We start from the raw sequence: 24,812 nt of genomic DNA on the forward strand, positions 1-24,812 counted from the left end.
TCCTCAAAATGGAGATGGCTTTGCCTTATCTCAGAAATGGAAGAAAACCCTATCCTGCCTATTCAGTCTCGCTATTTATAGCCAGATTAGTATTTGCTGGATTCCAGGTAAGGAGAATCCCTAAATTCACCTTCACTACAATGTACATGTCAAAAAAAAAGAAAAAAAAAAAGAAAAAAATACACCTAATGGTTTGCTAAGCTGGGACTTGCAAACAGAACAAACAAAAATGCTACTTATTTCTGCCTCCCAAACCAAAGATCTCCCTCCCATGTGAAAGCGTGCTGCAGATGCAATCATGAGTTAATGTCTCAGTGCCAAGTCTGGACTAAAAGTTGATAAGGCAGGTTCTCAATTACTTTCTTGTACTATGTGTCTACAGCAGTAAGGATGTAATGATGTGACATTTACTTGCCATGCAGCAGTTACTGAAACTCTATCCCTGCAATGAGATACAGCTTTAGACTCAACCAGCCACTGCCCAGAAGCCACAGTGACTGAAGATGTATAGAATTTGATTAAACATGGCTTTTTGCCTGAACCTAAAACCTCAGGCTCAAGAGTTCTGATTTTTGTTCCAGAACTGCTGCAGGCTTTCCAAAATGCTCTTTATCAAAATCTTCAAACTCCCTCACGATTTTACTTCACTGCTAAAATGTTAATACATTTACTTGCTAGGACACTTCTGTGAAAACCAGTCCCTAAGACTAAAACATTTTAAGTGATAATTAATTTTATTTCAGGAAAAAATGCCAATCAATTCTAGTAAAAGATAAACAAATGAAAAGGAAATCCTCTGTGCAGAATCTGTCACAAAATGAAAACACACTGTTAGGATTTTTATTATTTTTAAAATTAGGTTTTAACACACCAAAAACATTAACTTGGTACAATCTAGAGAAATAAAGCCCTTAATGAAAATTGTATTTATTGTTAATGATTATTTTCATTATTAATCAAGACAATGCTTTAATTAAGGGACATCAGAGAAATCCCTTATTATTGAGCACTACCATCAGGTCCTAGTGAAGTTGATAAAAGCTCACACGAATGATGTCAAGGCTTACCCCCTTGCTTAGATGTTGAGGTGCCAAAGCTACTCTTTGCCCAATGGGTGACTTCTGGAAACCACAGACTGACTTCTGTAAACAGAGGTGGCCAGACCATGTTGCACAACCCTTAGAGTTTGCTTCTGTGCACACACAGAGGGTGCTGTAAAGCCACACTGATGCTCACAAGCAATTCAGGATGGCTCTTTTAAACTCTCCAGCTTTCCTCTGGCATGCAGAAATTTTGTGGCTGCTATGTGAACAACAGAAGCAGTGTCCATGTGTCAGTGCATAAGTCAAGTAGGGCCAAGAGTCAGAGCCATTGCCCCACCCTGGAGCAGCTACTGAGCAGCAATCAGCACTGGGAGGCTGCTGGATTCTCAAAGCACATCCCTGTAGGCCCTTTCTTGGTCAGGATACCTCCTTCTTTTCCCTTTCTCCCCCAAATATAAAGCAAAAGAACTAAGTGTCACCTGTGACACATATCTACAGGACAGCTTTGTCTTCAGTGAGGCCCAAGCAGAGTTGGAGGTTTGTCCCAGCTGATCTGAGCCCAGGGTCTGTAGGGCTCTTGTAACTCCAGAATGATGAGCTGCTGGAGTCCTCAGTCTTCCTTGAACTCACCCAGTGGCTGATTATTGGAAGGGGCAGATGATGTATGTCTATTTGTCACTCTTGCTGCATTCTTATCTCTACAAGCAGCTTTGGTCTTTGAGCATTTTCTTTGGCAAAAGAAAACCTTGGTTTCCACAGTTGTCATGCAAACTGTGTGGCACATTGTTAGTCAAGATGTGATGTTCCTCCTAGACAGTTTCCCAGTGACAGATGAAAATTAAATTGTTACCCATGGTTGCTCTACTGAGGCACTTGGTGCTAACTCCAGACTGTGTTACTCATAATGCTGGCTGCAAACCCTAAAGCCCTGTTCCCCACAGGAATACATAAATACACTTATTCTTAAAACACAGTTAAGTTTCATTCCAGGTGAGATTACAAGAGAGTGAAAGGAGCCCAAGGAGAGAATTTAGACAGCAGAAAACTTCAGTGAAAAGAGCAAGGACATTATTCTCTAGCCTCTCTCAGGTAGTGCTTGTAAACACACTGTCTCTAGACTTTTAATTAAATACAGGTATGGATTAGACTAAATTCTTAAAAGAGGGACGAAAGCCCTAACTTTGAATATATTAAAATAATTCTATATCAACTATACAGAAAACTACAGCAAGTAACCTGCCACGGGGAATCTCTGCCTGTCACATTTAAGATCCTTGTCTTGCTCACAGAGGTAACAGAAAGCAAGCACTTCAATGCCTTTTAATTTCAACCTAAGAAATGTAGCCAGTTAGCCACGGGATAAACTCGGGGTTTGAAAAAGAAGCTGACTTACTTCATTATGCTCCAAGCAGCCAATCATGAGCTCTGTTAGGATCACCACTCCAGTCCTCCCCACCCCTGCACTGCAGTGGACCACGATGGGAGGGTTGCAGGTGTTGCTGCTGTCCAGCACGCTGTTGGTGTGCCGACGCACCGACTGGATCTCCTCCAAATAAGCTGCAAGAGGAAAAAGCAGGCAAGGCTGCAAACATCTACATGTCTAAATGTAAAAATTAGGAGGGGAGGGCGAAAGAGTGTGGAAAAGTTATTCTCTGTCAAAGTGGCAATAACGTACATTTTTTACAACATAATAATTGTCTTGGCCAGGGTGCACTGAACAGCACTGCATCCAGCAAGTACCAGCTGAGTGTCAATTATTACTTGGGAGTCTGCTCCTTTAAATTAAATAGTTCTTTTAAAAAATTAAATTCTGTTTTCCCCCTTGCAAATCTCCAGGTCCCCTAAGCAGATGATTCTAGACATTACTTACAGCAATTCCTGTTATTAACAGGCTGGGAGCTAAGTCCCATTGAAACTACTGCCTGTCAAAGCCAGTATCACATGGGAAGCAAGTGTCCATCTGCCCTGTTTCCTCTCTTCCTTCTCCCTTTTAGACTCTGACAGAATCTCCCCACCACACTCTCTGCTCAGGTTTGTTTCTCAATAGCTACAAGCCCTTCTGGGAGATCACTGCTTTGTTTTCCCTGAAGCCATTTGTAGAAAGCTAGGGACTCAAGAACAGCTGCCTTGTGTGGCTGTCCTAGCATCATTCAACACATCCTGCTATCAGACCACACTGAGAACCTCACATGCTGAAAAAGCTCACTTGGCTTCCCAGCACTCCAAGTGGGAAGCGAGACCTGAGCCGAACTCTCCTGCTCTGACCCTTGGTGTCAGGGCACTGCAGCCCCAGCTGTCCTCTCCCCACAGGCAGGATGGGGCTGGAGGCCTACCAACATCAGAAAAGCTGCATTTCAATTCACAAAGGGAATGGGACTCTAAGTGGTGGCAAACAATGGGAGAGAGGAAATGGGGACAATCAGGTTCGAATTACTGCCATGCCCAAACACAGCTACAGGGCATGAGGAACAAACAGGGCATGTATGAAATGAGGAATTGGGCTACAGCTTTTCCTTGAAGACAGACTCCCTGGTACTCCTTTGCTGAAGCCGAAATGTCATTTTTATTTTTTGCCTTGGTGAGGATGCACTATTTACATCCAGTGTGCACCATGCAAAGGAGGATGCATCACTAAAGGACTGCAGCTGTGGCAAGACTGAAGAACAACTAATGGATCTTCCTGAGAGAGGACTTAGCTGCCACAGAGCAACACTGCAGCTACAAAGCTTTCAGGAACTAAGATGACAGACATCTCCAACACATCAGTACACCATGTACAGACTCCTTCAGTGGTAATTTAAAGATTTCTGCATCATACCCCACGGTACTGCCAGAGATGTGTCTTAAGTTAAGTAATGGTTGAATTCCAATTACTTAATATGGGAGTGCTTATTACTTGGTAAAAATCAGGAAGTGTTATTGACACATTACAGATGAGTATAGTTGCTGTATTTTCAGAAAAGCACAAGCCAGGACCATATGTAATTGGGGAGGCCCTTGAGCATTGCCTGGGTACCTGTGGTTACAAGGGTGGCACTGCATGTGTGATACAGCCCTCTGCTCTTTTGCAAAAGTAAAACTGGAGGAGATGCACTTTATTTCAATAGCAACTGATCCTCTCACCCAGACCTTTCTAATCACATTTGTGTACAGCCTATTATCTCCTACATTCATTAAGTAATTGGGAAATGGCAGTAAGTTACACCAACAGATCAGCCAACTGAAGTACCCTATTAATTAAAATTTCCTGAGTTTTTGGCACTGCTGCTGCCTTGGATTTTTCCTCCTGCTAATCACTTTAGCTACTACCTCTGGAATACCACTTTTTTTTTTTCTCCAAATTGTAGCAAAGTATAACCTAGTTGAGGCCTGTGTACACCACAACAACCACTTGATATCAGTCCCAGCTGCAACTAGGTACAGTGAACTGAATCCAGTGTGAGCAATCTTTTTCTTGATGTATCATGCAAAAAAAAGAAATCTTACATAAAAAGCCTTGGACTTCTTCTGGACACCCATGGTCTGGCCAGTCAGTATACTGCAAATGCCACACTGTCCTCTCTTGTCCAGAGAGAAGATGCTTGACCTTCAGACCAGTAGTTGCGAAGCAGCCAGAGTCTGTGCGGAACTTGGTTGTCACCTTGAACTTCCCATAAGTGGCTGAGCTGTGCTTAGAGCCCAGTTTAGGCCAGTAACGATGGCTCTTACTTCTTCCTCCCTCCTTGATAACAAAACAAGACAAAAAGCCATTAGTTTCTGCAATTATAATTCTCTACAAACAAAGAGCATAAAACTCTCTGGGTAAGCCAAACATTTTAAAGCACTGGAAGAGTAAGGAGCATGCCACAAAGTTAAGAAAATACCCATTAAAACTTAAACCTCTCAGCCATGTAATATTTTTAAGTGTATAACTACTTGAAGACTCTTGTCTCGTGACAAAAGACAGCTACTAAAGCACCTTGGTAAATATTCTCCTCCTGGGGAAGACTCTCCTTTAATTAGAAGGAGAATCTCTTCAGCAGCTTTTAAGTGTCTGTTCTGGATCAGCCTTGGGAACTGGACAGTGACTTGATGTGCTCTGCTACTCCTTGTGTTTGCTGAAAGCAACCAGGCATGAAGCCGAATGCGGTGTTAGTTAGCAACATGTGCCAGTTTTTACAACATAGCACATAGTTCTTGGATTACAATAGAAATAACTGTTTCACTTGGCATAAGAATAAAAAGTTGTGGGGTGCTTTTATTTGGGGGTTTTTTGCATTTTTTTTTTTTTTTCATGGACACTTCTATGGAAACAACAGCTTCTGGTCTCTTTTCAGCTGATAAGAGTGATGATATACAGAGCTGGCCTTGGACAGCGTGGAAATCTCTGTCATTTTAACCAGGAGCAAGTTCAGTGCTCTCACATTCCAATGGAAACATCTTTGTTTGGCTTGGCCCAAGCAGGGGGAAGGAGGGCTCCTGCTTGTTTCACTTTAGCAATTGCCAAACTGAGTGTCAGGAAGTTAGGAAGTATAGTATGAGAGCAGTACAGGCATATGTTCAAACAGAGCCAGAAGAAAAGGGGATGTTGATAGGAAAAACAGGTTACTGGAGTGGGAAGTGATGATAATAGGAGATTGGCTCACATCAGAAAGAACTATTCTGTGATTTCACGTACCTCTTCAGCTGTGACCATGGCTATAACATTCACCCCCTGTTCCCACACCATCTGCCAGAAGTCATGGCACGTGTGTGGCAGGGGCCCTTGAGTAGCAATGTAGTGCCACTCCTCTCCACCTACAGTCACCTGGGAGAAAGGGAAAAAGAAACAACCAGTCAGTGCCTGACTTCTCAGCAGTGTCTGTGCCGGAACTGCCTTTTAAACAAAAGAAACTACAGTGAAATCTTTACTTCTTTGTTCTTCTACTTTTGGTTAAAATTGTGAACAAAAATCATCCTTTTGATAAGAGCAAATCTGACAAAACATAATCTTCAGTGCTAACCTTCAGTGCTTCCATGTCCTGTCTTGATACCCATAACCATAAAGCTATGGTCTAAATACCCTTTTTCTTGCCATTGCATCTGGATCATACAGACAAAAACCACCCAACAACCAAGCAAATAAAAAAATCTGTGGATTTTACTCACCTTGGGTTTTTCAGTTCAGAACCTGAAAACTACCATAGAGTGAATCCAGCACATCAAATGGCTTTCAAACACCATGAGAAATTTAAAATTACCCAAAGCTGTAGTCATGTAAATCTATTTCCCAATACACAACTGGTTTACCAACCACATCTACAGAAGTATTTGTGTATTTGCATGACAGGTAATGAAATTCTTTTCAAAGTATTAACATACAGATTTACAGACTGTAAATTCTGAAGTGCTCTGAACAGAGCCAGCATTACCTTGCAGTTCGCCCGTATAAAACACTGCTTTGTTTAACTGACAGAGGCAGTTAAAAAAAAGTCACTTGTGTATTAAAAAATACAAGTGTTTTTCCTAACATTTTAGGTAAAAAACCAAAGTGTTTTTAGAACTACTACATATCATTTCAAAAATATGCTTATCAGAAGAACCAGCCAAACTCATTATTTTGGAAAGTTGAAATATTTTTCCTTCTCAGGCTAAGGTCTCCTAATTCTGTTTATTAGCCCAGAGCCACTTCTCCCAAAGTTATAAATCCCAGAGAAGAAGATTTACAACAAAAATGCTGACACATCCATAAATATCAACGTACTGGCAGACAATGCTATGAGGAACAATCAATAACTCTGACAGGTTCAACCACATACTGTGTTTGAGGTACAAGTCTTTGAATACATTCTCAGAAATAAAATCAATTTATTTATTAGTCAAACAACTGTTTGTTAATCTGAGATGCTTGGTGTTTTACACCTGTAAATAACATAGTTTTTGTATGATAACAAGTTTCTCACTTCACTGAAAACTGTTTGACCCTGTACAACAGCTCCTTTTCTTTATTTCATACTATGCAGCATTTTCTTTTTTGTATGATGGTTAAAAACAGCAAGACCAAGCCTGGTAGACTTCTTAAGTTCTTGTACTAGATGAGAATTAATACAAACTGCACAGCCCTAAGGAGCATCCTGCACTTGGACTGATGGTCTGCAGCCATGAGTGCTAGTACAGCGTTACTGAGCTTTTTAAGTCAATACTGACCTGACACAGTCAGTCAGATGAAGTGATTTTGAGAACCTTTGTGCTTAATCTTCATAAATTTAATTACAATTTTTCTATTTGGTATAGATGATGGTCTTTGTATCTTAACAGCAATGATCCATGGTAAATAAGCAGAGAATTATTGTAAAACTGTGGGGCTTGCAGACCAAGCAGCGGAAGCTGGAATCCTCCAGGCATGGATCTTATCAGGATGACAGAGGAGTTTTCTTTGTCTACTGACTTCTGGTCCAAGCCTCCTGGCACATGACATGAAAGGCCCATAAGTAGTCTGAAGGGAATGGGATGCCTGGAATGTTTACTGCATTCTAACGCCCTAACTGCAGGAAATTAAAAATTAAATATTGGGCTGAAAACACAGGCACACACTGTGCTACTGAGGTAAATTTCACAGATGCAATTTCACCTTCTAAGCAAAAGCACATCTGCTTGGCTTCTGAAAGCGCTGCTCCAAGTGCAGGAGGGAACCCTGCCAAGGCCCTCTGTCAGGCATCAATGCACTGCTGCCTGGTCCTGGGTGCTCCATGGACACAAGATGTGTCTGCGTCCAACAGCAACACACAAGATAAAATGTGGGCTCAAAACTAGCCAGAGAAAATAGCATCGTTTAGGAATATCTTCTTTTTCTCCACCTACTTTGTAGGTAGAAATGGGGCTCAGAAATTCATCATCATAGCAATGTCTGATTATGCAAAAACTCAGTATCTGCTTCCTACCAGGCTATGCAGAGAAGCGACAAACTGCCAGGATCCTGGTTCAGAAATTATTCAGATAAAAAATTCAGATTTGAATCACCAGGATTTAACACAGTAAATCATAGCCAAGGCCAGCAGGTCTCTTTAAACTTTTAAAAGGCTTTTACTCAAGAAAAATATTAATTTAACAGGATGTTTTATTCATTATTTTTGAATTATTTCTTTTTAATTTTGATTTTGACAATGAGAAAACACATAAAATCCTCTCTTACAACAATATCTGTCATCTGATGCAGAGGATTTCTGTTACTTCTCTCAGGGTACAGTAAAAGCCAACAGAGGACTTTGCTGGAAGCTTAAAGAAAAACAAGCATCTGCAGTCACTGGAGCATAGCTCACTGTTAAAACTGAACATGCTTGTAAAAACAGTGAGGTTGTATCTTTAATTATTTCTACATTGAATTAACAAGAAATCTGAAGTTTCTTGTTCAAAACATAATTTGAAACACAAAGTTCAATGCAGTTCCCAAACAGAGATGCAGGGATCTTGTTGGTAAGGTCAGTGCATACTTTAAAACATTGCTTTATCACACTGTAGATACTGGGGCTGATCTAATGCATTCTCATGATGGTTGAGAAACATGGCACCTCTTTCTACACCAACCAATAAGAGTCATTCCACAACAAGCTGGCAGAGGTGGGCACAAATAAAACCAGATACCTCTCTAAAATGACTTACCAGTCTCCTGCATTTAAATAAACTTATGCATGTTAATAGATAGGAGACTTTAGAGATGCCCACAGTGACACAAAAAGGCATAACAATGCATCCAAAACCTTTTCAGAAGCTCCCGAGGTACAGAAGATGCTGCCGTGCAGCCAGAAATCCAAACAAAGCTTTAGCACACCTTCATTTGGCAAGCAAAACTCAAGCAAGCTTTTACCTTTATGTGTGAAGCATTGATGTAGCCTGTATTGTTTTCTTTGGTCGGCACCAGCTCCACTCGGTTCTCCTCATAAGGAATGACCTCCCTGATGCGGTTACGCTCCGTGTTTTCAGGCAGAGCAGCAGTGGTGAAGATCCCATCTGCCTTCTTCTTTGGAATCTGCTCGTATTCTGTAAACACCATCCCCTCCTCCAGCTTCCTCTGCAAGATTTTGCACTAGCATTTAACAGAAAGGAGCACGAACCCATTAATGCTTCTGGGAAGAACCACTAGACCCATCCATCCATTCTTTGAATTCCAATACACAGCCATAGCATTCTCTCACTCACTCCTTTCTCCAGTTATCTGAGGAAATATGACACACTCATTTCTACCAAGTGGAAACCACTGGCAAATTTTACAATTTTACATTCCACCTCCACATTTTTTGAAGACTGATAGCATAAAAGACAAACCTGTGCTAAATAATCTTGCTTCAGTAAGAATTTCAGTATGAACATATGATTTCAACATAATAGTTTTTTTTTTTTCAGGAAGAAGATTGTACTACAAGAAGTGTGATGTGGCCCATATTTTCAAAATACTGCCCAACTCACAAGGACGCAACGCCTGTGGTTGCACACAGTCCCACATACAGACAAGGTGGAGGTGAAGTTCTACTCCCTGGGTGCCAGACAACACAAGGCTGCAAATTTCTATGCAGAAAACCAGAAAGATTCTTTGCAAATTTCCTTCTCAAATCTTAAAAGCAGCAACTGTTTTTAATATCTGAAATTCCATATACACACACAAACCCGTGTGTGCAAACATCAGGAGGCAAACAGCTTCTTTTTTTTAAAATTTAATCCCATTAGAGACATTACCCAAACTCCTTATCCGTATCAGAACATGAAAGACAGTTTCTGTGGGTGAGCACTGCAGAACTTCACCAGATCAAGTGAAAAATGTGCAAAGTAATAGATTTACAGATCGATCTTGTATGACATTGTACAGTCAGGTGAAACAGAACAGCCTCCATTTTCACTGACTTCAGTAAATGTTCAAGACATTTGATTCTTTGCCTGCTTTCAAAGACATACAGTGTTAGCCACAGACCTTTTGCATTAGTGGCTCTGAAAACTTATACAAGAATTTTTTTTCCACATTTTAAATCAGATTTTAGTATTTTAGATACTTCATGCTGCTGGGAACAAAGATAACAAGCAACATTTCGTGAGGCTCCATCTTACCCTCTCATCCATTGGCACCTTGGTGACTTCATCCTGGCTGTCCTCCGGCACTGGAACCCTAGCAACTGAGAGTCCGTTCAGAGCTGCCAACATCAAGGGCCTCTTCTGGGCCTCCAGGCCTGCCATCTTCTGTTTTTCTAGATTCTTTTGGCAAGAAAAGGCACGTTTTCATCTCTGTGTGATTATTTATAAAGCCAGTAAAATGCTGGAATGTTTTTTTAATCTCCAAAATCTGCAACTCTCTGGCCAAGGAATGCAGATGATCACCATTAGCATCGTAAATTCAAATACAACCTCTATTCTTCCTGTTACTCCTCAAAGGCCTGCTCCTACATGAGCACAGAATTTTAATTTCAAAGAAGCAATCCCAGCATGTAATAGAGTTTACATGCCATTAAAAGACACACAAATACAATCTCAAGCATTTTCCTGCAGACATTATGCTGGATGCAGGACACACAAAGCATCACCCTGTTACGTGAAAGTACCACTACCAAAGCCAAGATACCTGGGGCATCTTTTGAAAAGCAATAATTTCAATCTATAACAACAAACACTAAAACACAGGCCATTGTTTCTCTTCTGTGATGATAATGCTTAAAATGAGAAGTCTTCTGAAGCACTTAGCTTTTATGGTGATTCAAACAGCACCCATGATATATTCTGCACTAAAAACTGAGCTCGTATGTCCCAGAAACTGAATGCAATAGCAGCCAGGGAGGGATATTATTTATCATATTCATGAATCATATTATGGTATGACATGGAAAACCAGAGCATGAATTTTAAATTCATCCTGCTGCCTCTTCCTTCAGCCACTGGGAGTTGAAGCATCAAAAAAGACAGAGCATCTCCAGAAGTGTCCAAATTAGGAATATTTTATTCCATTTCCTTAACAGCTCTTTCTGCAGGATTTGGAAGGTGGAATAAGCAGAAGGGGTGCCTGGTTCTCAGCACACATATGGAAGTGGTATTCTCAGCACACATCTGGTGTGGTCACCAGATGGGCCAAGCTCAGCTCCTAGAAACACACGATGGAACCTCAATGCCCTCAGACATATGCATATGCCTTGATTTTTCAGAAGCTTGTGAGCTTTTTCCTCACCACTGGGTTCCTCCAGAGCACTAAGCAAAAAAACAAACATCCAAACTCACTCTGGCTTCTTTTTATACTTTGTGAAAGCAGGAAAATGCAAGTATTTTCCCTTTCTTTGAGAACTTTATTATTTTTACTACTTCAAAGGTGAAACAGAAGAAAGTCAGTGCTTAACAGATCAAGGTCACCAAATTACCCATAATATACCACCTGATTCCTGTGACAATAGGAAGGTCCACACATGCCAAGGTTCCTGATCTAGGCTGAAACCACGTTAAAAGCTTAATGCTAAGGCTACCACTTTACTTCCATTTTACATTTAGGAGTTGTCAAGGACTAAACTCAGTCTCCATGTTGCAAATTAGTATCTCAGGCTGTATTGCTAACAGTTCTATCAGCATAAGGATTCCCAATGGACAAGAACAGCAACAGATATGTTTAGAAAATTTCTTTGAATATGCAGAAGCATTTAAATCTAGTGAGTTATTGATCCAGTATATTACAAACTCTTTTCTGCTTTGGACCATTTAGGTGCTTTATTAATTTGTTTCACGAATTGTTTTTGTTCCAGACCTCAGTGCTGAAAATGAGAACTACAGCATACATTTGGGTTTCTGTGACTGCAGTTACACTGCTTACAGCACTACATCAGGTATATATGTACGTCACTAAGGGATAAGCACCCCTCATATTTCTGTCATTGCCTTTGAATAGTTCTTATTTTAAATTTGTTGCAAGTTTAACAGAACCCTACTTCTCATACTTGAGTGCATTTTTAACACAATAAACAACCCAGATGCTCAACCATACAGCCTCTACATCTGCAGCTTCTCTATTTAGATATCCGGTTCCTCAGTTACTGGCAAAACCGACAATCCATATTCTAGGGCTACCAGGGTTTTATTCAGAGAACTACGTTACATAAAGTGGCAGGAAGGGAATTAAAGATCATTTGAAAAAAATCCTGAGCTACCATTATGTTATGCGATACTTCACCCGACACGCTTGCAAAAGAGGAATAAAATACCAGTGCCAAAACCACAACCTCCCACCCATCTCGGCAAACGCATTCCAGACTCGCCCTGCCCTCAAATCCTAAAGGGAAGCAGGCATCAAGGGGGGATTTGCCAGAAGTCTCCTCATCCCCAGATGCCTGCCCTGCCATCCACCCATCTCCAGCCAGCACTGCTGCCAGGGCGGTGGCATCCTCAGCTGGGTCAGACACAGGTCTGGCCACCAGCCAAAGAGCCACAGCTGAGGCAACAGACAAGTCCAAGCAGTGCATGAGATCAACCCCCTTGACAGCCCACAAAACCAAATTGTATGTGGCACTTAATATCACATTTCCCAACTTTAAGCAAATCCACAGCTTCCCACCCACACTTTCCCTACAGTTTACTAACCCAACAGATTTCTGGGATGGAAGTTGACCTGTGTGATTACTAATTTCCAAGAAGCCACTGCAACAGAGGAAGGCACTTACCCTCATCATGATCTCTCTTTCTATAATGCTGTCCTCAATAGAAAACATTTCAGACACAGGCCTTTCCTTGACTGGTTCTTTCTTGACCCGCTCCTTCACACTGGTGAGGTCAGGCTCTGAGATAGAGGGCCCCAGTGAAGACCCATTTATTGCCACTTGATCAGTTCGAGAGACACTGATGGCTTTGGAAGGCCCCGGCCTCATGGCCTTGGCCCTGGCTACAGCCACAGAAATGCTAATGTGGTCCTGCCTCAGTGCTCCATTGCTGACACTTTTACGAGGCCCTGGATACTCCGGAGGAGGTTTATTTGGTATTCTAGCCAAGGCAGCTTGCAGCTGAGCACTGTACTCCATGTTCTCATGAAGGGCTGCTATCCGGGACACAGATTCCTGTGTTTCCTCTTCCTCTTCACTTTCACTGCTGTGTATCAGCATTGTGGCATCAGAAAATGTCTTTTTGTGGTGGTAGTTAGGGACTTGCTGAACTTCGTGCCCCATCTGAACAGACTCTTCCGGCTGCACCTGCTCCCGCAAAGTGTTCCTGCGGGGCAGAGGGGCGTTTAAAGTTTTTAAGGCCATGGCTTCTATCCCGCGCACCATATTGCTGATGACCTCCAGGCTGTGGCGCTTGTTCACCGCCGCATGATGCTTCACGGCCATAAGAGGCTCGCTGACCTCCTGCAGCGACTGGCGCACCACCGGCGAGCTGTCCTCCTGGAAGGTTTTCACCGAGAGCTGCACCTTACGAGTGACCAAGTCGGGGCTGCTGCCGCTGACGTACTTGTGCCGGTGGCTGGCCAGGTCGGGCGTGCTGGTGGCGGGGCGTGGGCGCGGGTAGGGAGGCGGGGGCCTGAAGAGATAGTTCTTGAGCATGTGGGTGGTGCTGTAGCTCTGGCTGCTCTGCAGCTGCATATTGGCCAGTTCTGGGGTGCTGACTGTGTGGGATATGGCGCTGGCTGCCGTCTTATTCTGAGCAGCATTGTTATGGTTCATCTGGTCAGATGGGGCCACGGGTTTGTTATAGCCACCCCCATGAGGCCCATAGGTGATCGTGTAAGGGTGCCTCTCTCGAATCTCAGGCTGGCTGTAAACTAGGTCCTCTGGCTGGTTGTAAGCATGTGTGTTTCCAATATTGAGATTCCTCAAAGACTGACTTTGGCTGTCCATCTGGATCACCCCTCTCTTCATTTGCCTCATGACAGTTTCATAATCTGGAGTTGGCCTGTAAGATGGGACGATGATTGCACTGTGTCTGTGGCTGGGGATATAGTCTGCTCTCATGATGTCACTTCCTGGGATGCTCAGATTTGAGGACATTGGAGATGCCTGGATGAAGTTCTGTGAGCGATTAAGGGAGTTCATGCTGTGGGCACTGCATACACTCCCATTGGGTCCGTTACCATTCAAGTAGCTGAAGTCCATTGGACACCTATCCAAACTGGTCTGAGACCTACAGTAGAAAGTTTCTTCATTTCCATGGAAAATGCTATCTGTGTAGAGAGAGAAATGTTGACAATTTTAACCCACAAGGACTTATCCACTGCTAACAAAACTTCAAATGCAATCTGCACCAGTGAGTACAGAGACAGCTTAGTGCACAAGTGCAGGGAATGTTTGGTATTGGGGGCATCCTTGAGCCATCAAAATAGAACTAAAGCAAAGCTACCAATGTAAACATTCCCTACACTTAGCAAAACATGGTAGTAGTTCAGATCCTGAACATGAAAGGGGAAAGAGGAAGTGGTTTTGCTTGAGGTGGCAAGGAAGAATAAAGGGGCATCTCCTCCCTTAGTATTGTGAAAGGGTTCACTGATGCTGGCACCTCAAAACTCCAGCACTGCAAGCATATGGTTAACCTGAAAAATACCCTTGTCTCTTCTGTTGATACATGGCTGTCTGAAATTTAGAGTAGCAGAGGACTGTGAAATTGGAAATCCTACTTTAGACCAATCAACAGTTTTGAGGATCTGAAGTAAGACACATTTGGGTGATCAAAGCTCAGTGAAAAAAAAAAAAAAAATGAAAAAACCCCCAAACAACAAACCACCCTGCAGATGCACTATAGAATGTTAAATACTCCAGCAAAGCCCTGAGAGGCAATCAAGACAATAAAGACCATATCCTGGATCACAACTTTACTGCAAGTCTGTCACTATTGAAAATCTTGTAAGAGAAGAGTAGTACTCCCAAACTTTGAAATCAGCTAGTTCTTAGAAAATGTAGAAAAGTCTGTTGTAAAACTAAGACAATTTTACAATTCTTCTAAAATTGAGAATATTCTTCACAGCCTCACCTTCACAATAGAACAGTAGTAGCCACTAAGTCAAATATACTCTATGCAAGGACCTCTAAATGGTTCAAGGAACTAAATGGCTCCTTTCAAAACTTATCAAATTCTGCCTTAAAAATAGTCAGACCCCACAACCCAAAACACTAACAAGTATGATTGAGAGTTCCTCTGCTGGTGAGAATACTTCAGCTGTACCTCTCATGAATTGCAAAGAACAGCAGCCTAACAGACCTGGCTACGTGTATTCCAAAAGGTGGGGTGGATAAGGGTGTGAGACTCAAGCTGTTTAGGGACTGGGCTCCATTCCCAGACTTGATCAAAGTAACCTGGCACAACCTCTTAAGGAATTTATTTGTCAAATATGGGCGTGAAAATAGTTAACCCTCCTTGTGTCTATAAGGCTAACAATGCAGGCAGATGGTGGTGAAAAATCAGCAGAAAAGGTTGTCCACAGATACAGTTTCATGGACAGGACATTATGATTTCTCCTACAGTAAAAGCTTTTTGTTGTCTCCTTTTCCCTCACTCGGTTTCTCTCCCTGGCCCCAGCTGGCACTGCCTTTGAGTACAGCCATCATACTCCCTTTAGAAATTATTTTTTCAGTTCATTGAACTGGAATACCAAGTTTAAGGTCCATATAATCACACGCAGATATTTTAGGGAAATTTGAAAACTGGAATTTGACTTCAAACAGAAGACTTACTGCAACATTAACTATAAAACTGCTAGTTCTCCTACAGCAGCAGCTCCCATTTGACCCTGATGGCATTATAAATCTGGATATAAGGCTTAGGAGCTTCTTTGCATACACATAAAATTGAAGTACATTAAAGGGAAAATATATGCTCTAAGTACCTTGTGAATTATGTGTTTCAGTGTAGTGTTCTCCACACTGGACATGCATAGGAGGCAGTATAAAAGGATGTTGTCTTGGCTGAAATAAAAGCACAAGGAAATAAAAAAGTATTAGCTACAATTTTTGCAACTGAAACATGAAAAATTATTCTATGCCATTTCCACTGAATACTGCTCCTTCTTACCCAGCCAAAAACACAACTTGGCAGCTCCTTATAGAACAGAGAATGACTTTTTGTAAATTGCTTGCTAAATTTTGTTACAGAGTCCAAAACTGACCAGTTAAGATTCCTTTAAGCTCAACCACTTCAGAAAACAACATCCACAATTTCAGGTCTTTTAAAATTCTTCACATTTTTATTAAAAGCCCTTGCCCTTGAAGAATTAAACCCAAAAAGAGACACCCAATCAGGACAAAAGCAGACATGGAACAAATTCAAGGACTTGGGACACTGTTACACATGCAATAAGACCACATATGGACTCAAAATAACTCTGTAAATTACACAGACATTGAATTCCTTAGATAATGAATTCGAGTTTACTCCAATAACCTGCACTGAAAGAATTTCTTTAATGCAAATCTCAGAGGGGGCAATTCAGCATTAAATCAGCAGGATCATTTACAGAAAATAAATCAGAGCTGGCGCCGTATTCCCCAGCTTTGTCCCCGATCTGTTTTGCAATTCTACTTTGCCACCTGCACTGCAATGTGTCCTGTCTGGTGTCACTGAGCAAAGTTTATGAAAACATATTTCAATATATGAAGTAAGCAGAAAGACAGGGAAGACACTCCTGTCTCATGAATGTGTCCTCCTTAGCAGCAGAATAAGGGCTTTTCATCCAGGCTGATTCATGAACTTCAAGCTATTAAGGAATAGAGTGTATGCCCAAGGCAAAAAACCCCACATAATCTGCCTTTGTGTGCACATGCAGCAAATAAGCACCCTGCAAGTTTGCTAGGAAAGAGGGGGTGGGGAAGGGGTAAGATTTACATTCTCCATGTAAATGGTGAGAAGGAATAAGAATCAAAGATACTGAGCTCGGTATGAATTCTTGCACACAAAATAGGTGTGTTAAGCCAGAGCTGGAAAACAGCAAGAAGTATTTTTGCTACAAAAATTACTTCCAAAGGTACAAAACCCTAGTCTCATTGAACAACCTGGGCCAAGGAGACTGCTGTTGACAATTTTAGTAGAGGACCTGAGACTGGAACTAACTGAGATGCTGGAAAGCCTAACAAATGGAGGGCAGAGGAAAAGTGCAAGGAAAGAGAAGTGACTTCTACTAAGAATGCATACACCTGGAGCAGACAGTTTTCTTTGTGATAGGAAAGGTATCTGCAAGAAATCTGGAATTTTTATTTCTAAGGCCCATCTGCCTCCTTTGAAAAAAGAGAACCCTGGGGTCTGCAGAACAACAATAGCCAAATTAATGATGACTAGGATTTTTTTTAAAATCAGGTAATTAAACATACCATTGTATTAACATCTACACTGAGGGTTTGTTTTTTTTTTTTTTCTGGAAAACCAACATTGCTGGGTGGTCTGACAGGAAAAAGAGACAGCAGAAACCATGCCAAAAACATATAAAGGGTCTTGATCTGAAAGTAAAGAACATGATCCCTAGTGAAGTGGCAGAGCCTCACCCCAAAGATTCCACTTCACTTCCCATTTCTGCCTACTGATTTATTGCTACACAAGACAAATGAATAGGTAGGTGTATGAAGGTATGTGCAGTTCAGACAACAGTCAGGAGGGCTTTTTTTTTTCCTCCCAAAGAGAACTGTTCTAACAAGTTAGCAGAACAATTATGAAAAAGGCAGCTGAAAGTTCACCGTGAGCAGTCAGCAGCCCAGTGCACTTTTCAATTGATGAGCCCACATTCTTCCTCTAGATCTTCCTGAGATTCGGGGGATTTAAAGCTTGTTGCATGCTTATGCTTAAACCAAAGTGGCAGCATTATTTGTTTTTTCTTTTGAAAGAGAAGATTTCCATTTTTCAGATATTTCTCACTTTCCCCCTCATGATATTACAGAGGCTGTAGCATAAAAATGCAAAGCACCATTCATTTTTTCACCTCCAGTTTTTCATAGTCATTTCCAGGGTTCTAACTCATAGATACCAAAAATATTGTAAATCTGCTGCAGAGAATGCAATACACAGCCTGTGTATTGCATCATGACACCTTAGAAACACCTTAAACAAAGGAAGGACAAAGAAATCTGGAGGCAGATACAGCAGGTGTCCTGCCAGTGCCTGGGACACAGAGTGCCACTCTTAGATCTAATGGATTCTATACATATACACAGGAAAATAACCTGTGTTGCAATCTGCAAGGATAAAGCTATCTTAAAATCAGTACCTGCTTAAGCCTAATTTTGGAACATTTTCACAAACTGTAATCACACTGTGGGGAAATGTCAAGAAAACACTTGGTGACATCACCTTTCTGCCAGGCGGCAATAGGGTAATGGACTTTTCACTCTGGAAAGGTCTACAAAGTAGATATAACTTATAACACACATGAAAACTGGCAACCTGCATAGAGATAATATTGCCCTCTGTCCAAGGAGCCAGCAGTGCTACTGTTACAGAAATTCAGAATCTGGTAAATAAGATTAAAAAATACTGACATGCTAGATGTAAAAATTTAATGCAAAACAGTTTCTTTAGAACAGACAGGAGAAAAAAAAAAGACTAACACATGATTTCTTTTTTTTGGTAAATATTTCAGGAAAAAACACCCAGTTTTGTCAGATTGATAGTGTTTCTGGGGTTTAGTTAAATGGAAATAAAAACAATTTAAGAAAAACTCTGAATCACAATCCTGACTGATCCTAATAGTTTAACTTAAATTGATGGTAACTTCACACATAAAATAAGGTCTTAACCCAAGAAGCTGCTAAATTGTAAGTAGTCTTTATACAAAAACATGAGGATTGAAGAACTCTGAAATGTAACATTTTTTAATGACTAGATTTGATGCACAGAGGACAAGACACTTCAAATTTTTTCCAGAGGATTATTTTCTCTACATATTGAAATAACCTCAATGCAGCAGAAAAGATGCTCAGTTTCTGCAGGGCAAATAAAAACATAATGCCTTGAAGACTGTAATTTTTACTACTCAGTGGCGATATTATCCAGTTAACCAATCTGGGCAGTCACACCCCTGAAACTCATTCCATATTGCCACTCATTCATATTGCCAAAAAGAAATGAGTTAATGGTCTTATTTGAAATTTAGAAAGTCGTTCATCTTACACAATGCCTCATCCCATCAGAAATGGTACAGATATTCTTAAAGACCTCACAGTGGCACATACCAAAGATGACCTACTCCAGGTTGGCCGTCGTCGGATAGGGGGAGGAGAATTTGATTGTCTGTGGAGGAAAAAGACAAATGATAGAAACCACAACATCTCAATTCTGAGTCAAGAATGAATGGAAAAAACAAGATGTGAAGAATCAGTTCATATATCTCATTACTGAGATTTTCAGATATATGAATAAATGAAAATAATTCAGGTTCTCCTTTAAATAGAGGAAATGTTCCCATTCCAAACTATACATGCCTTTTGATCATTATCCTATTTGGCTCACTTGGAAACACAAGAAAGAAAAATTCTGGTTTAAAATGAATTCAACATGTCTCTTAAGTAAAAAACTGAACATGGCAGACAGGTACAGTCTCAGGTGACTTAATGTGAACATTAAAACAAGGACAACCTTATGAAATTGATAACAATTACTCCAAAGCAATGCACACAGATCAAGAAGAAAAGGAAAAAAACCATCTGGTTAGACAATACTAGCAGAGCTACATACAATGTTAGAGTAGCCAGGTGCAGGGGAAGGAACAACGAGTGTAGGAGGAAAAAAAAATACAAGCAAGGGAAAGGAACAAGTTGAAAGGAGGTAGAAATATAGTGCTTACGTGAAGAGAGGAAAGGTGGAATTTGTCCTCTTACAGTTTCTGATCTGGTGAATGATGTTATGTGCAATTAGAGGAAAGGCACACAGGAAAACAAACAACTACAATTTTAACACAGAGGGCAGGAAAATTATTTGGCTAGAAAACACACACCGGCATATGCTGTCATCAATATCTGTAGCTCTAGCACACAAGCTTATACCACATGAGACCATGGTCAGGAGAGCAATTCTAATGACCAAGATACATTGAAACTTGTTTATCACTCTTTGACTTCGTGACATCCCCTACCTTTATTAGTCCAAATATCTGCAAGTGGTCTGTGAATCTGCTGTGTACAACACCTTCATAGGACCCACATACTTATGGTTCAGTGTTTAGGAAGAAACACGATCAAAAGCTATGGCTTCTGCAGTCTGGATTGTGACTAGTAACAGAAAGTTCTCTCTGTTGACCCAAACACAGCTTCAAAGGGGAAATATCCCAAGGTGACACACTATGGTATTTTGTTTTCTTTCTTGACTGTCACAGGGAAAACAATCAGGATCTAACTTTGAATTCAATCCCTTTGGAACCATTAAAATTTGATTTAGTATTGTACTATTGAAATCCATTATATGCTGCTAAGAAATGTCTTTTCCAGTCTTTCACTCACTTCCCAGGAACTGTAAGCAACAAGTAAAATCTAACCAACATCTCTTTTCTGTGAGTGAAAAAATCACTCGAAGCAGTTCACCTCACTGGACTCTCCTATGGTCTAATTCACCATATGCTAATACAATGTGTGCACACGTGAAAGACCTTCCAATCTTCCCCTCACCATTTTGGCTTTATTTTCCAACAGATGGCATTACCCAGCTGAACAGATGGGACGTCCAGCTCTAACTAGAGTTGTTGATAGAGATGAAACTTCTTCATGGTAAGTTTTGCAAGAATTTAACGTTCTCTGCTATACACGCCCAGCACACCACAAAAATTTCTCAAAACGCCAACCTTCTGAAAGCCAAATTTATCTCAATCTGAAAATGTGTGCTGGTGTAAATGAAACATCTCAGCTAAGAAACAGACTTTTGAATTAAAGCTAAAGCCTAATGTATTGCTCCTTCAGTTAGAAGGAATCCACCTGTGTGAGAGGACTAGCTCAAGGCCCATTTCTAAGAAAGTGCTCAAACCAGAGCCTAAAGGAGACTTCAGGTTTAGATTTACAATCTCTGCTGTGTTGTGGCAGCGCAGATTAACACACCCAGGTGTCCTCCCTCATTCAGCAAGCATAAGAGGCAGATAAATTATCCTGCCCAAACTAGAAGATGACAGCCTCCACTTTCCAGTACCTTTAGCTGCTGGATAGGCAGTGCATCTGCTGCTACAGCTCACATTTTGACATGATGACCTATGCCACCTTTCACTCCAGTTTAGGCTAATACTCTGGGCTTTCAACAGCAGACACTAAGACATTCAATTCAAGACTCCCTGTAGGATTTGGCTGAGTGGGGAGCATCAAAGCTCACAAGGCTCAGAAAGAAGTTTCATTCCCAACAGTCTGTTTTTGCTGTTGGTTAAAACAAAACCAGAAAAAAAGGGAAAGAGGTGAAGAATAACTGACATATGTGACTAGGAAAAAAAAAAACCAACAAAAAAACCCCACAACCAAAAATACCCCCCCCCAAAAAAAGAAGGAAAAATCCCAAAAACCAAACAAAACCAATCACACCAAAACTCAGACCAATTCCAAAGCAAGGTGTCAGAAAGCAATTGTGAAGCAAGAGTACTCACTCTGTGCAGATTTTATTCTGTTTGTAAAACTTGTGTCTTGATGCAAAGAGACGTGAAATATATTTAGCATTTTCAAGATCATCCTTTAAAAATAAGAAAAAAAATAGGAAAAAAATCATTCATTTTGTTATTTTTACCAAGAAGTGACAAAAGCGTCTTAAAAATTCAGTTGCAGAAATGCTGGGTAAGGTCTACCATGGCCTATTCCATGGTCTGCCCTGGAATTTGTCTCCCAAGAACACACCTAGTGGTCTCAAGAACACTGCATAGTGTTCTTGAGACCACTAGAACACGGACATAGGCATAGGATTACTGAAACCCAGTGATGTGCATTTACACACTGCCACTTCACTGCTAAGGCACAGAAGGGGGGACTGCAATAATAAAATGGCTCAAGCTTGCTGGTCCAGTTTCTGTACTGGCCTTGGTTCAGGGAGATGTGGAGTGATTTTAAACAGCACAGAACAGCATTGTGGCCCTCTGAGTTCCAGTATCTGCACACATGGTAACTCATGCCCAGTTTCTACTCATGCTGCTGTATTTATGCCATTCTAAAAGCACTTCAGGTTTTTTGCAGACTTCCCAGCATAGGACGTTTCAGGACACTTGGAAGAAAACACAGAAATTAGTAGTTAAATGAAGTTAATTTCTCTTTCTGCATAAAGTACAACAGGAATGTGAGTGGGATGGTGTTACACAAGTGAGCCTCTTTGGGAAAGTGGAATTTTAAAGGTTTATTTTTACATAAGTAACTTTCATGATGACACTGAACAGATATTTTTCTTACTGTGTGAAAGAGTACATTCTCTTCTTTGTTGATCAACTCTAGAACAATTGAAGACTTGTTATGAGCAATATTCCCAATATCATTCCACCTGCAGAGTAAAAAAATGCATAGGAGTTTGCCAACACATACATTCAAACATTTCACAAACACAGTAAGAATCCTTTAGTCAACATCAGTCTCATTTTATGGGAAAGGTTTTCAGTAACTTTTCGGTGAAGAAACCTGGTCAGGAAAACAAGGAAATCACGTTCTGATTTAAAGTGAAAGGATAGTCAGCTCTTAACCCAAAGCAGGAGAGTTAAAAGCTCTCTTTAAAAACACAAATTTGAAGACCCACAATAGAAGACACATTGAAAACACAGTAATGATAACCATTTTACTGAACTGTGGCATTTTGGAACTGATTGATTTTAGTGACATGTAACAGAATTATTTTTGTTTTAAGTGTCATTCCTCCCCAAATGCTGTTTCCACCTTTCATTCAGTGCTAATTCTTGCTAAAGAAGGTTAAGTTGACAACATGATTATGTAGGCTGTGCATACCACGTTAATACTCTGGCCTTATGTATGCAATCTTTTTTTTTTTCCCCAAGTAATTGTCAGGTTGCCCAAGATCTGAGTTATAATCTTCTTACAAATAGCTGACAGATATTTGCGTACATTGCATGCAATCCACGGGTATGGAAAGGACTTGTTTGTTCTGTTTGCAGCATGCATTCCTCTTCATGTCATGGCAGGATGCTTGCAGTGCATATTTCCAGAGAGTTAGAATCCCATCACCAACTCATTTCTGCATGTAAAGAAACTTCTTGCTTTTGTCACCTGGCCCAATTAAAGGATTATCTAATTCCTTCTCAAAATTACATATGCAAAACATCAGCTATGGGGAAAAGGGAGCACTAACATTTTTTAAGCTGACTAATGAAAGCTCTTTTAAGGCAACCCTCCCCCCAAAATTCCAGCTGAAGTCTGATATAAGCCTTAGCTACTGACTGAAAATCAGTGCACCTCAAAACCTACAACTTTTAGGCTGCACAAAATTCCTGCTCTAATCACAGGGATTAGTAAAAATCCACTTCAAATAAACAGCAACAGTAATAAAAATAGCCACTAGACGAGTAGCAAAGAAGAGTGAAACTATCCTCCCTAGAATCATGGAGATTTCTAGCATTTTCATACAGAACAAACCCAAAAAAGAAAGTTAATGGGTACGTAATTCTTATTAACCAAAATAAACTGCAGAAGAAACAACAGAGTGACACAGTCATGATTTTCAAAATCACAGAATAAGAAAGTTCAATATTTTTTTAGTGGGGCACCTAAATGTGGCAACCAGATTTTCAGAAGTGTTGAGCTCTCAGGCTGCCAGCTGTGAGGTTTCACAGATTTGCATTCAGAAGCATCAAAGAAGACATAAAGACAAGAGAAGAAAAGGGATCAAAGCCTTGTAAACTAGAACAAGAGACATGACAGGCTACTACAACTTTCTTGCCATCCAACACATTCACAGATATCAGAAATTATTCTTTATCTCTCTTTGGGCCAGGAGACCAATCCTGAAAATAGCAAGGTTACTACTCCGTAGTTAGAGGACTGGCACTATTACAGTCACATATGCAAGTGAGGAGAAAAAACCCACATACAGCTCTGGAAAGAAACTCATTTTAAATACAAAAGACCCTCATTTTTACCTATAGATCACAGTCGTCCTTCCAATTCTGTTTTTTATGAAGATGCCCATAAAGAAAATACCAAGGTGTATGTCATTTCCATGGTTATCCTGCAGAGAAAGCATAATAAATTTAATTCAATAAATATTCTGGTCACTAGGTTTATAGGAATGCATGCTGAAGTACCAAAGAGAAGCCCTTCAGTGTGGATGCGGGACCAACCTATATTTTGCAGCTTGATTGGATTCTGATTTTCATTATTTAAGAGCAGTTAGCACTTAAGTGGATTCACTGCACTGAATAGTGAGAACAGAAGAAGGATAAAGGACTCCAAGCTCTTCTCTCTCAAACGCCATGCAAACCACAAACTGGCATTCATTGTATAATATACCACATCCCCTGTTTTTTTGTGATTACAAATATCTAGAGCCTGTAGGAACACCAAAAGCAATAGCTCTCTTTCACAGTCATGGTATTTCTCCAGACATCTGTTAAAACATGTACAGATTTCAGAACACCACACCTGGAGATGGAATCCCTCTCAAAAGCTCTACCCTTCACACTTCCTCCTTCATATGCTGTGAACTTCTCCATGTAGAAGTTCACAGCATGTCACCCCAAAAAGTACTTTCATCTCTATGCAGCTACATCCCCTATTGATTTTCAGTTGTTGGGTTAAATATTCAACTGCACACACAACATAAAAACAATGCAAAGCCAGTGGACTCTAAGAAGTCCTATTGCTTTTGCACCTACCTATGTCTCCTTGCAGTCTCCTGTTTGAAAAACCACGTGCTCCTGATCCATTTTGCAATCTGTTTGCT

At 40.7% G+C, this 24,812-nt stretch overlaps 1 protein-coding gene across 1 annotated transcript in view; it reads right to left on the reverse strand.

Annotated features, from left to right (window-relative positions):
- The window catches only part of PTPN14 (protein tyrosine phosphatase non-receptor type 14), a 110,389-nt gene that overhangs the window by 7,334 nt on the left and 78,243 nt on the right, over positions 1 to 24,812 (reverse strand). The window contains exons 8-18 of the mRNA XM_038134137.1: positions 24,010 to 24,098; positions 22,319 to 22,406; positions 21,532 to 21,614; positions 19,151 to 19,208; positions 15,823 to 15,901; positions 12,677 to 14,166; positions 10,098 to 10,241; positions 8,866 to 9,084; positions 5,701 to 5,829; positions 4,530 to 4,764; positions 2,437 to 2,600 (exon numbers count right to left, since the gene is read on the reverse strand). Of these exons, the coding sequence (XP_037990065.1) occupies positions 2,437 to 2,600; positions 4,530 to 4,764; positions 5,701 to 5,829; positions 8,866 to 9,084; positions 10,098 to 10,241; positions 12,677 to 14,166; positions 15,823 to 15,901; positions 19,151 to 19,208; positions 21,532 to 21,614; positions 22,319 to 22,406; positions 24,010 to 24,098 (2,778 nt within the window). The remainder of the gene's footprint in view (positions 1 to 2,436; positions 2,601 to 4,529; positions 4,765 to 5,700; positions 5,830 to 8,865; positions 9,085 to 10,097; positions 10,242 to 12,676; positions 14,167 to 15,822; positions 15,902 to 19,150; positions 19,209 to 21,531; positions 21,615 to 22,318; positions 22,407 to 24,009; positions 24,099 to 24,812) is intronic.

Source organism: Motacilla alba, chromosome 3, assembly GCF_015832195.1.
Source record: "Motacilla alba alba isolate MOTALB_02 chromosome 3, Motacilla_alba_V1.0_pri, whole genome shotgun sequence".
NCBI lineage: Eukaryota > Metazoa > Chordata > Aves > Passeriformes > Motacillidae > Motacilla > Motacilla alba.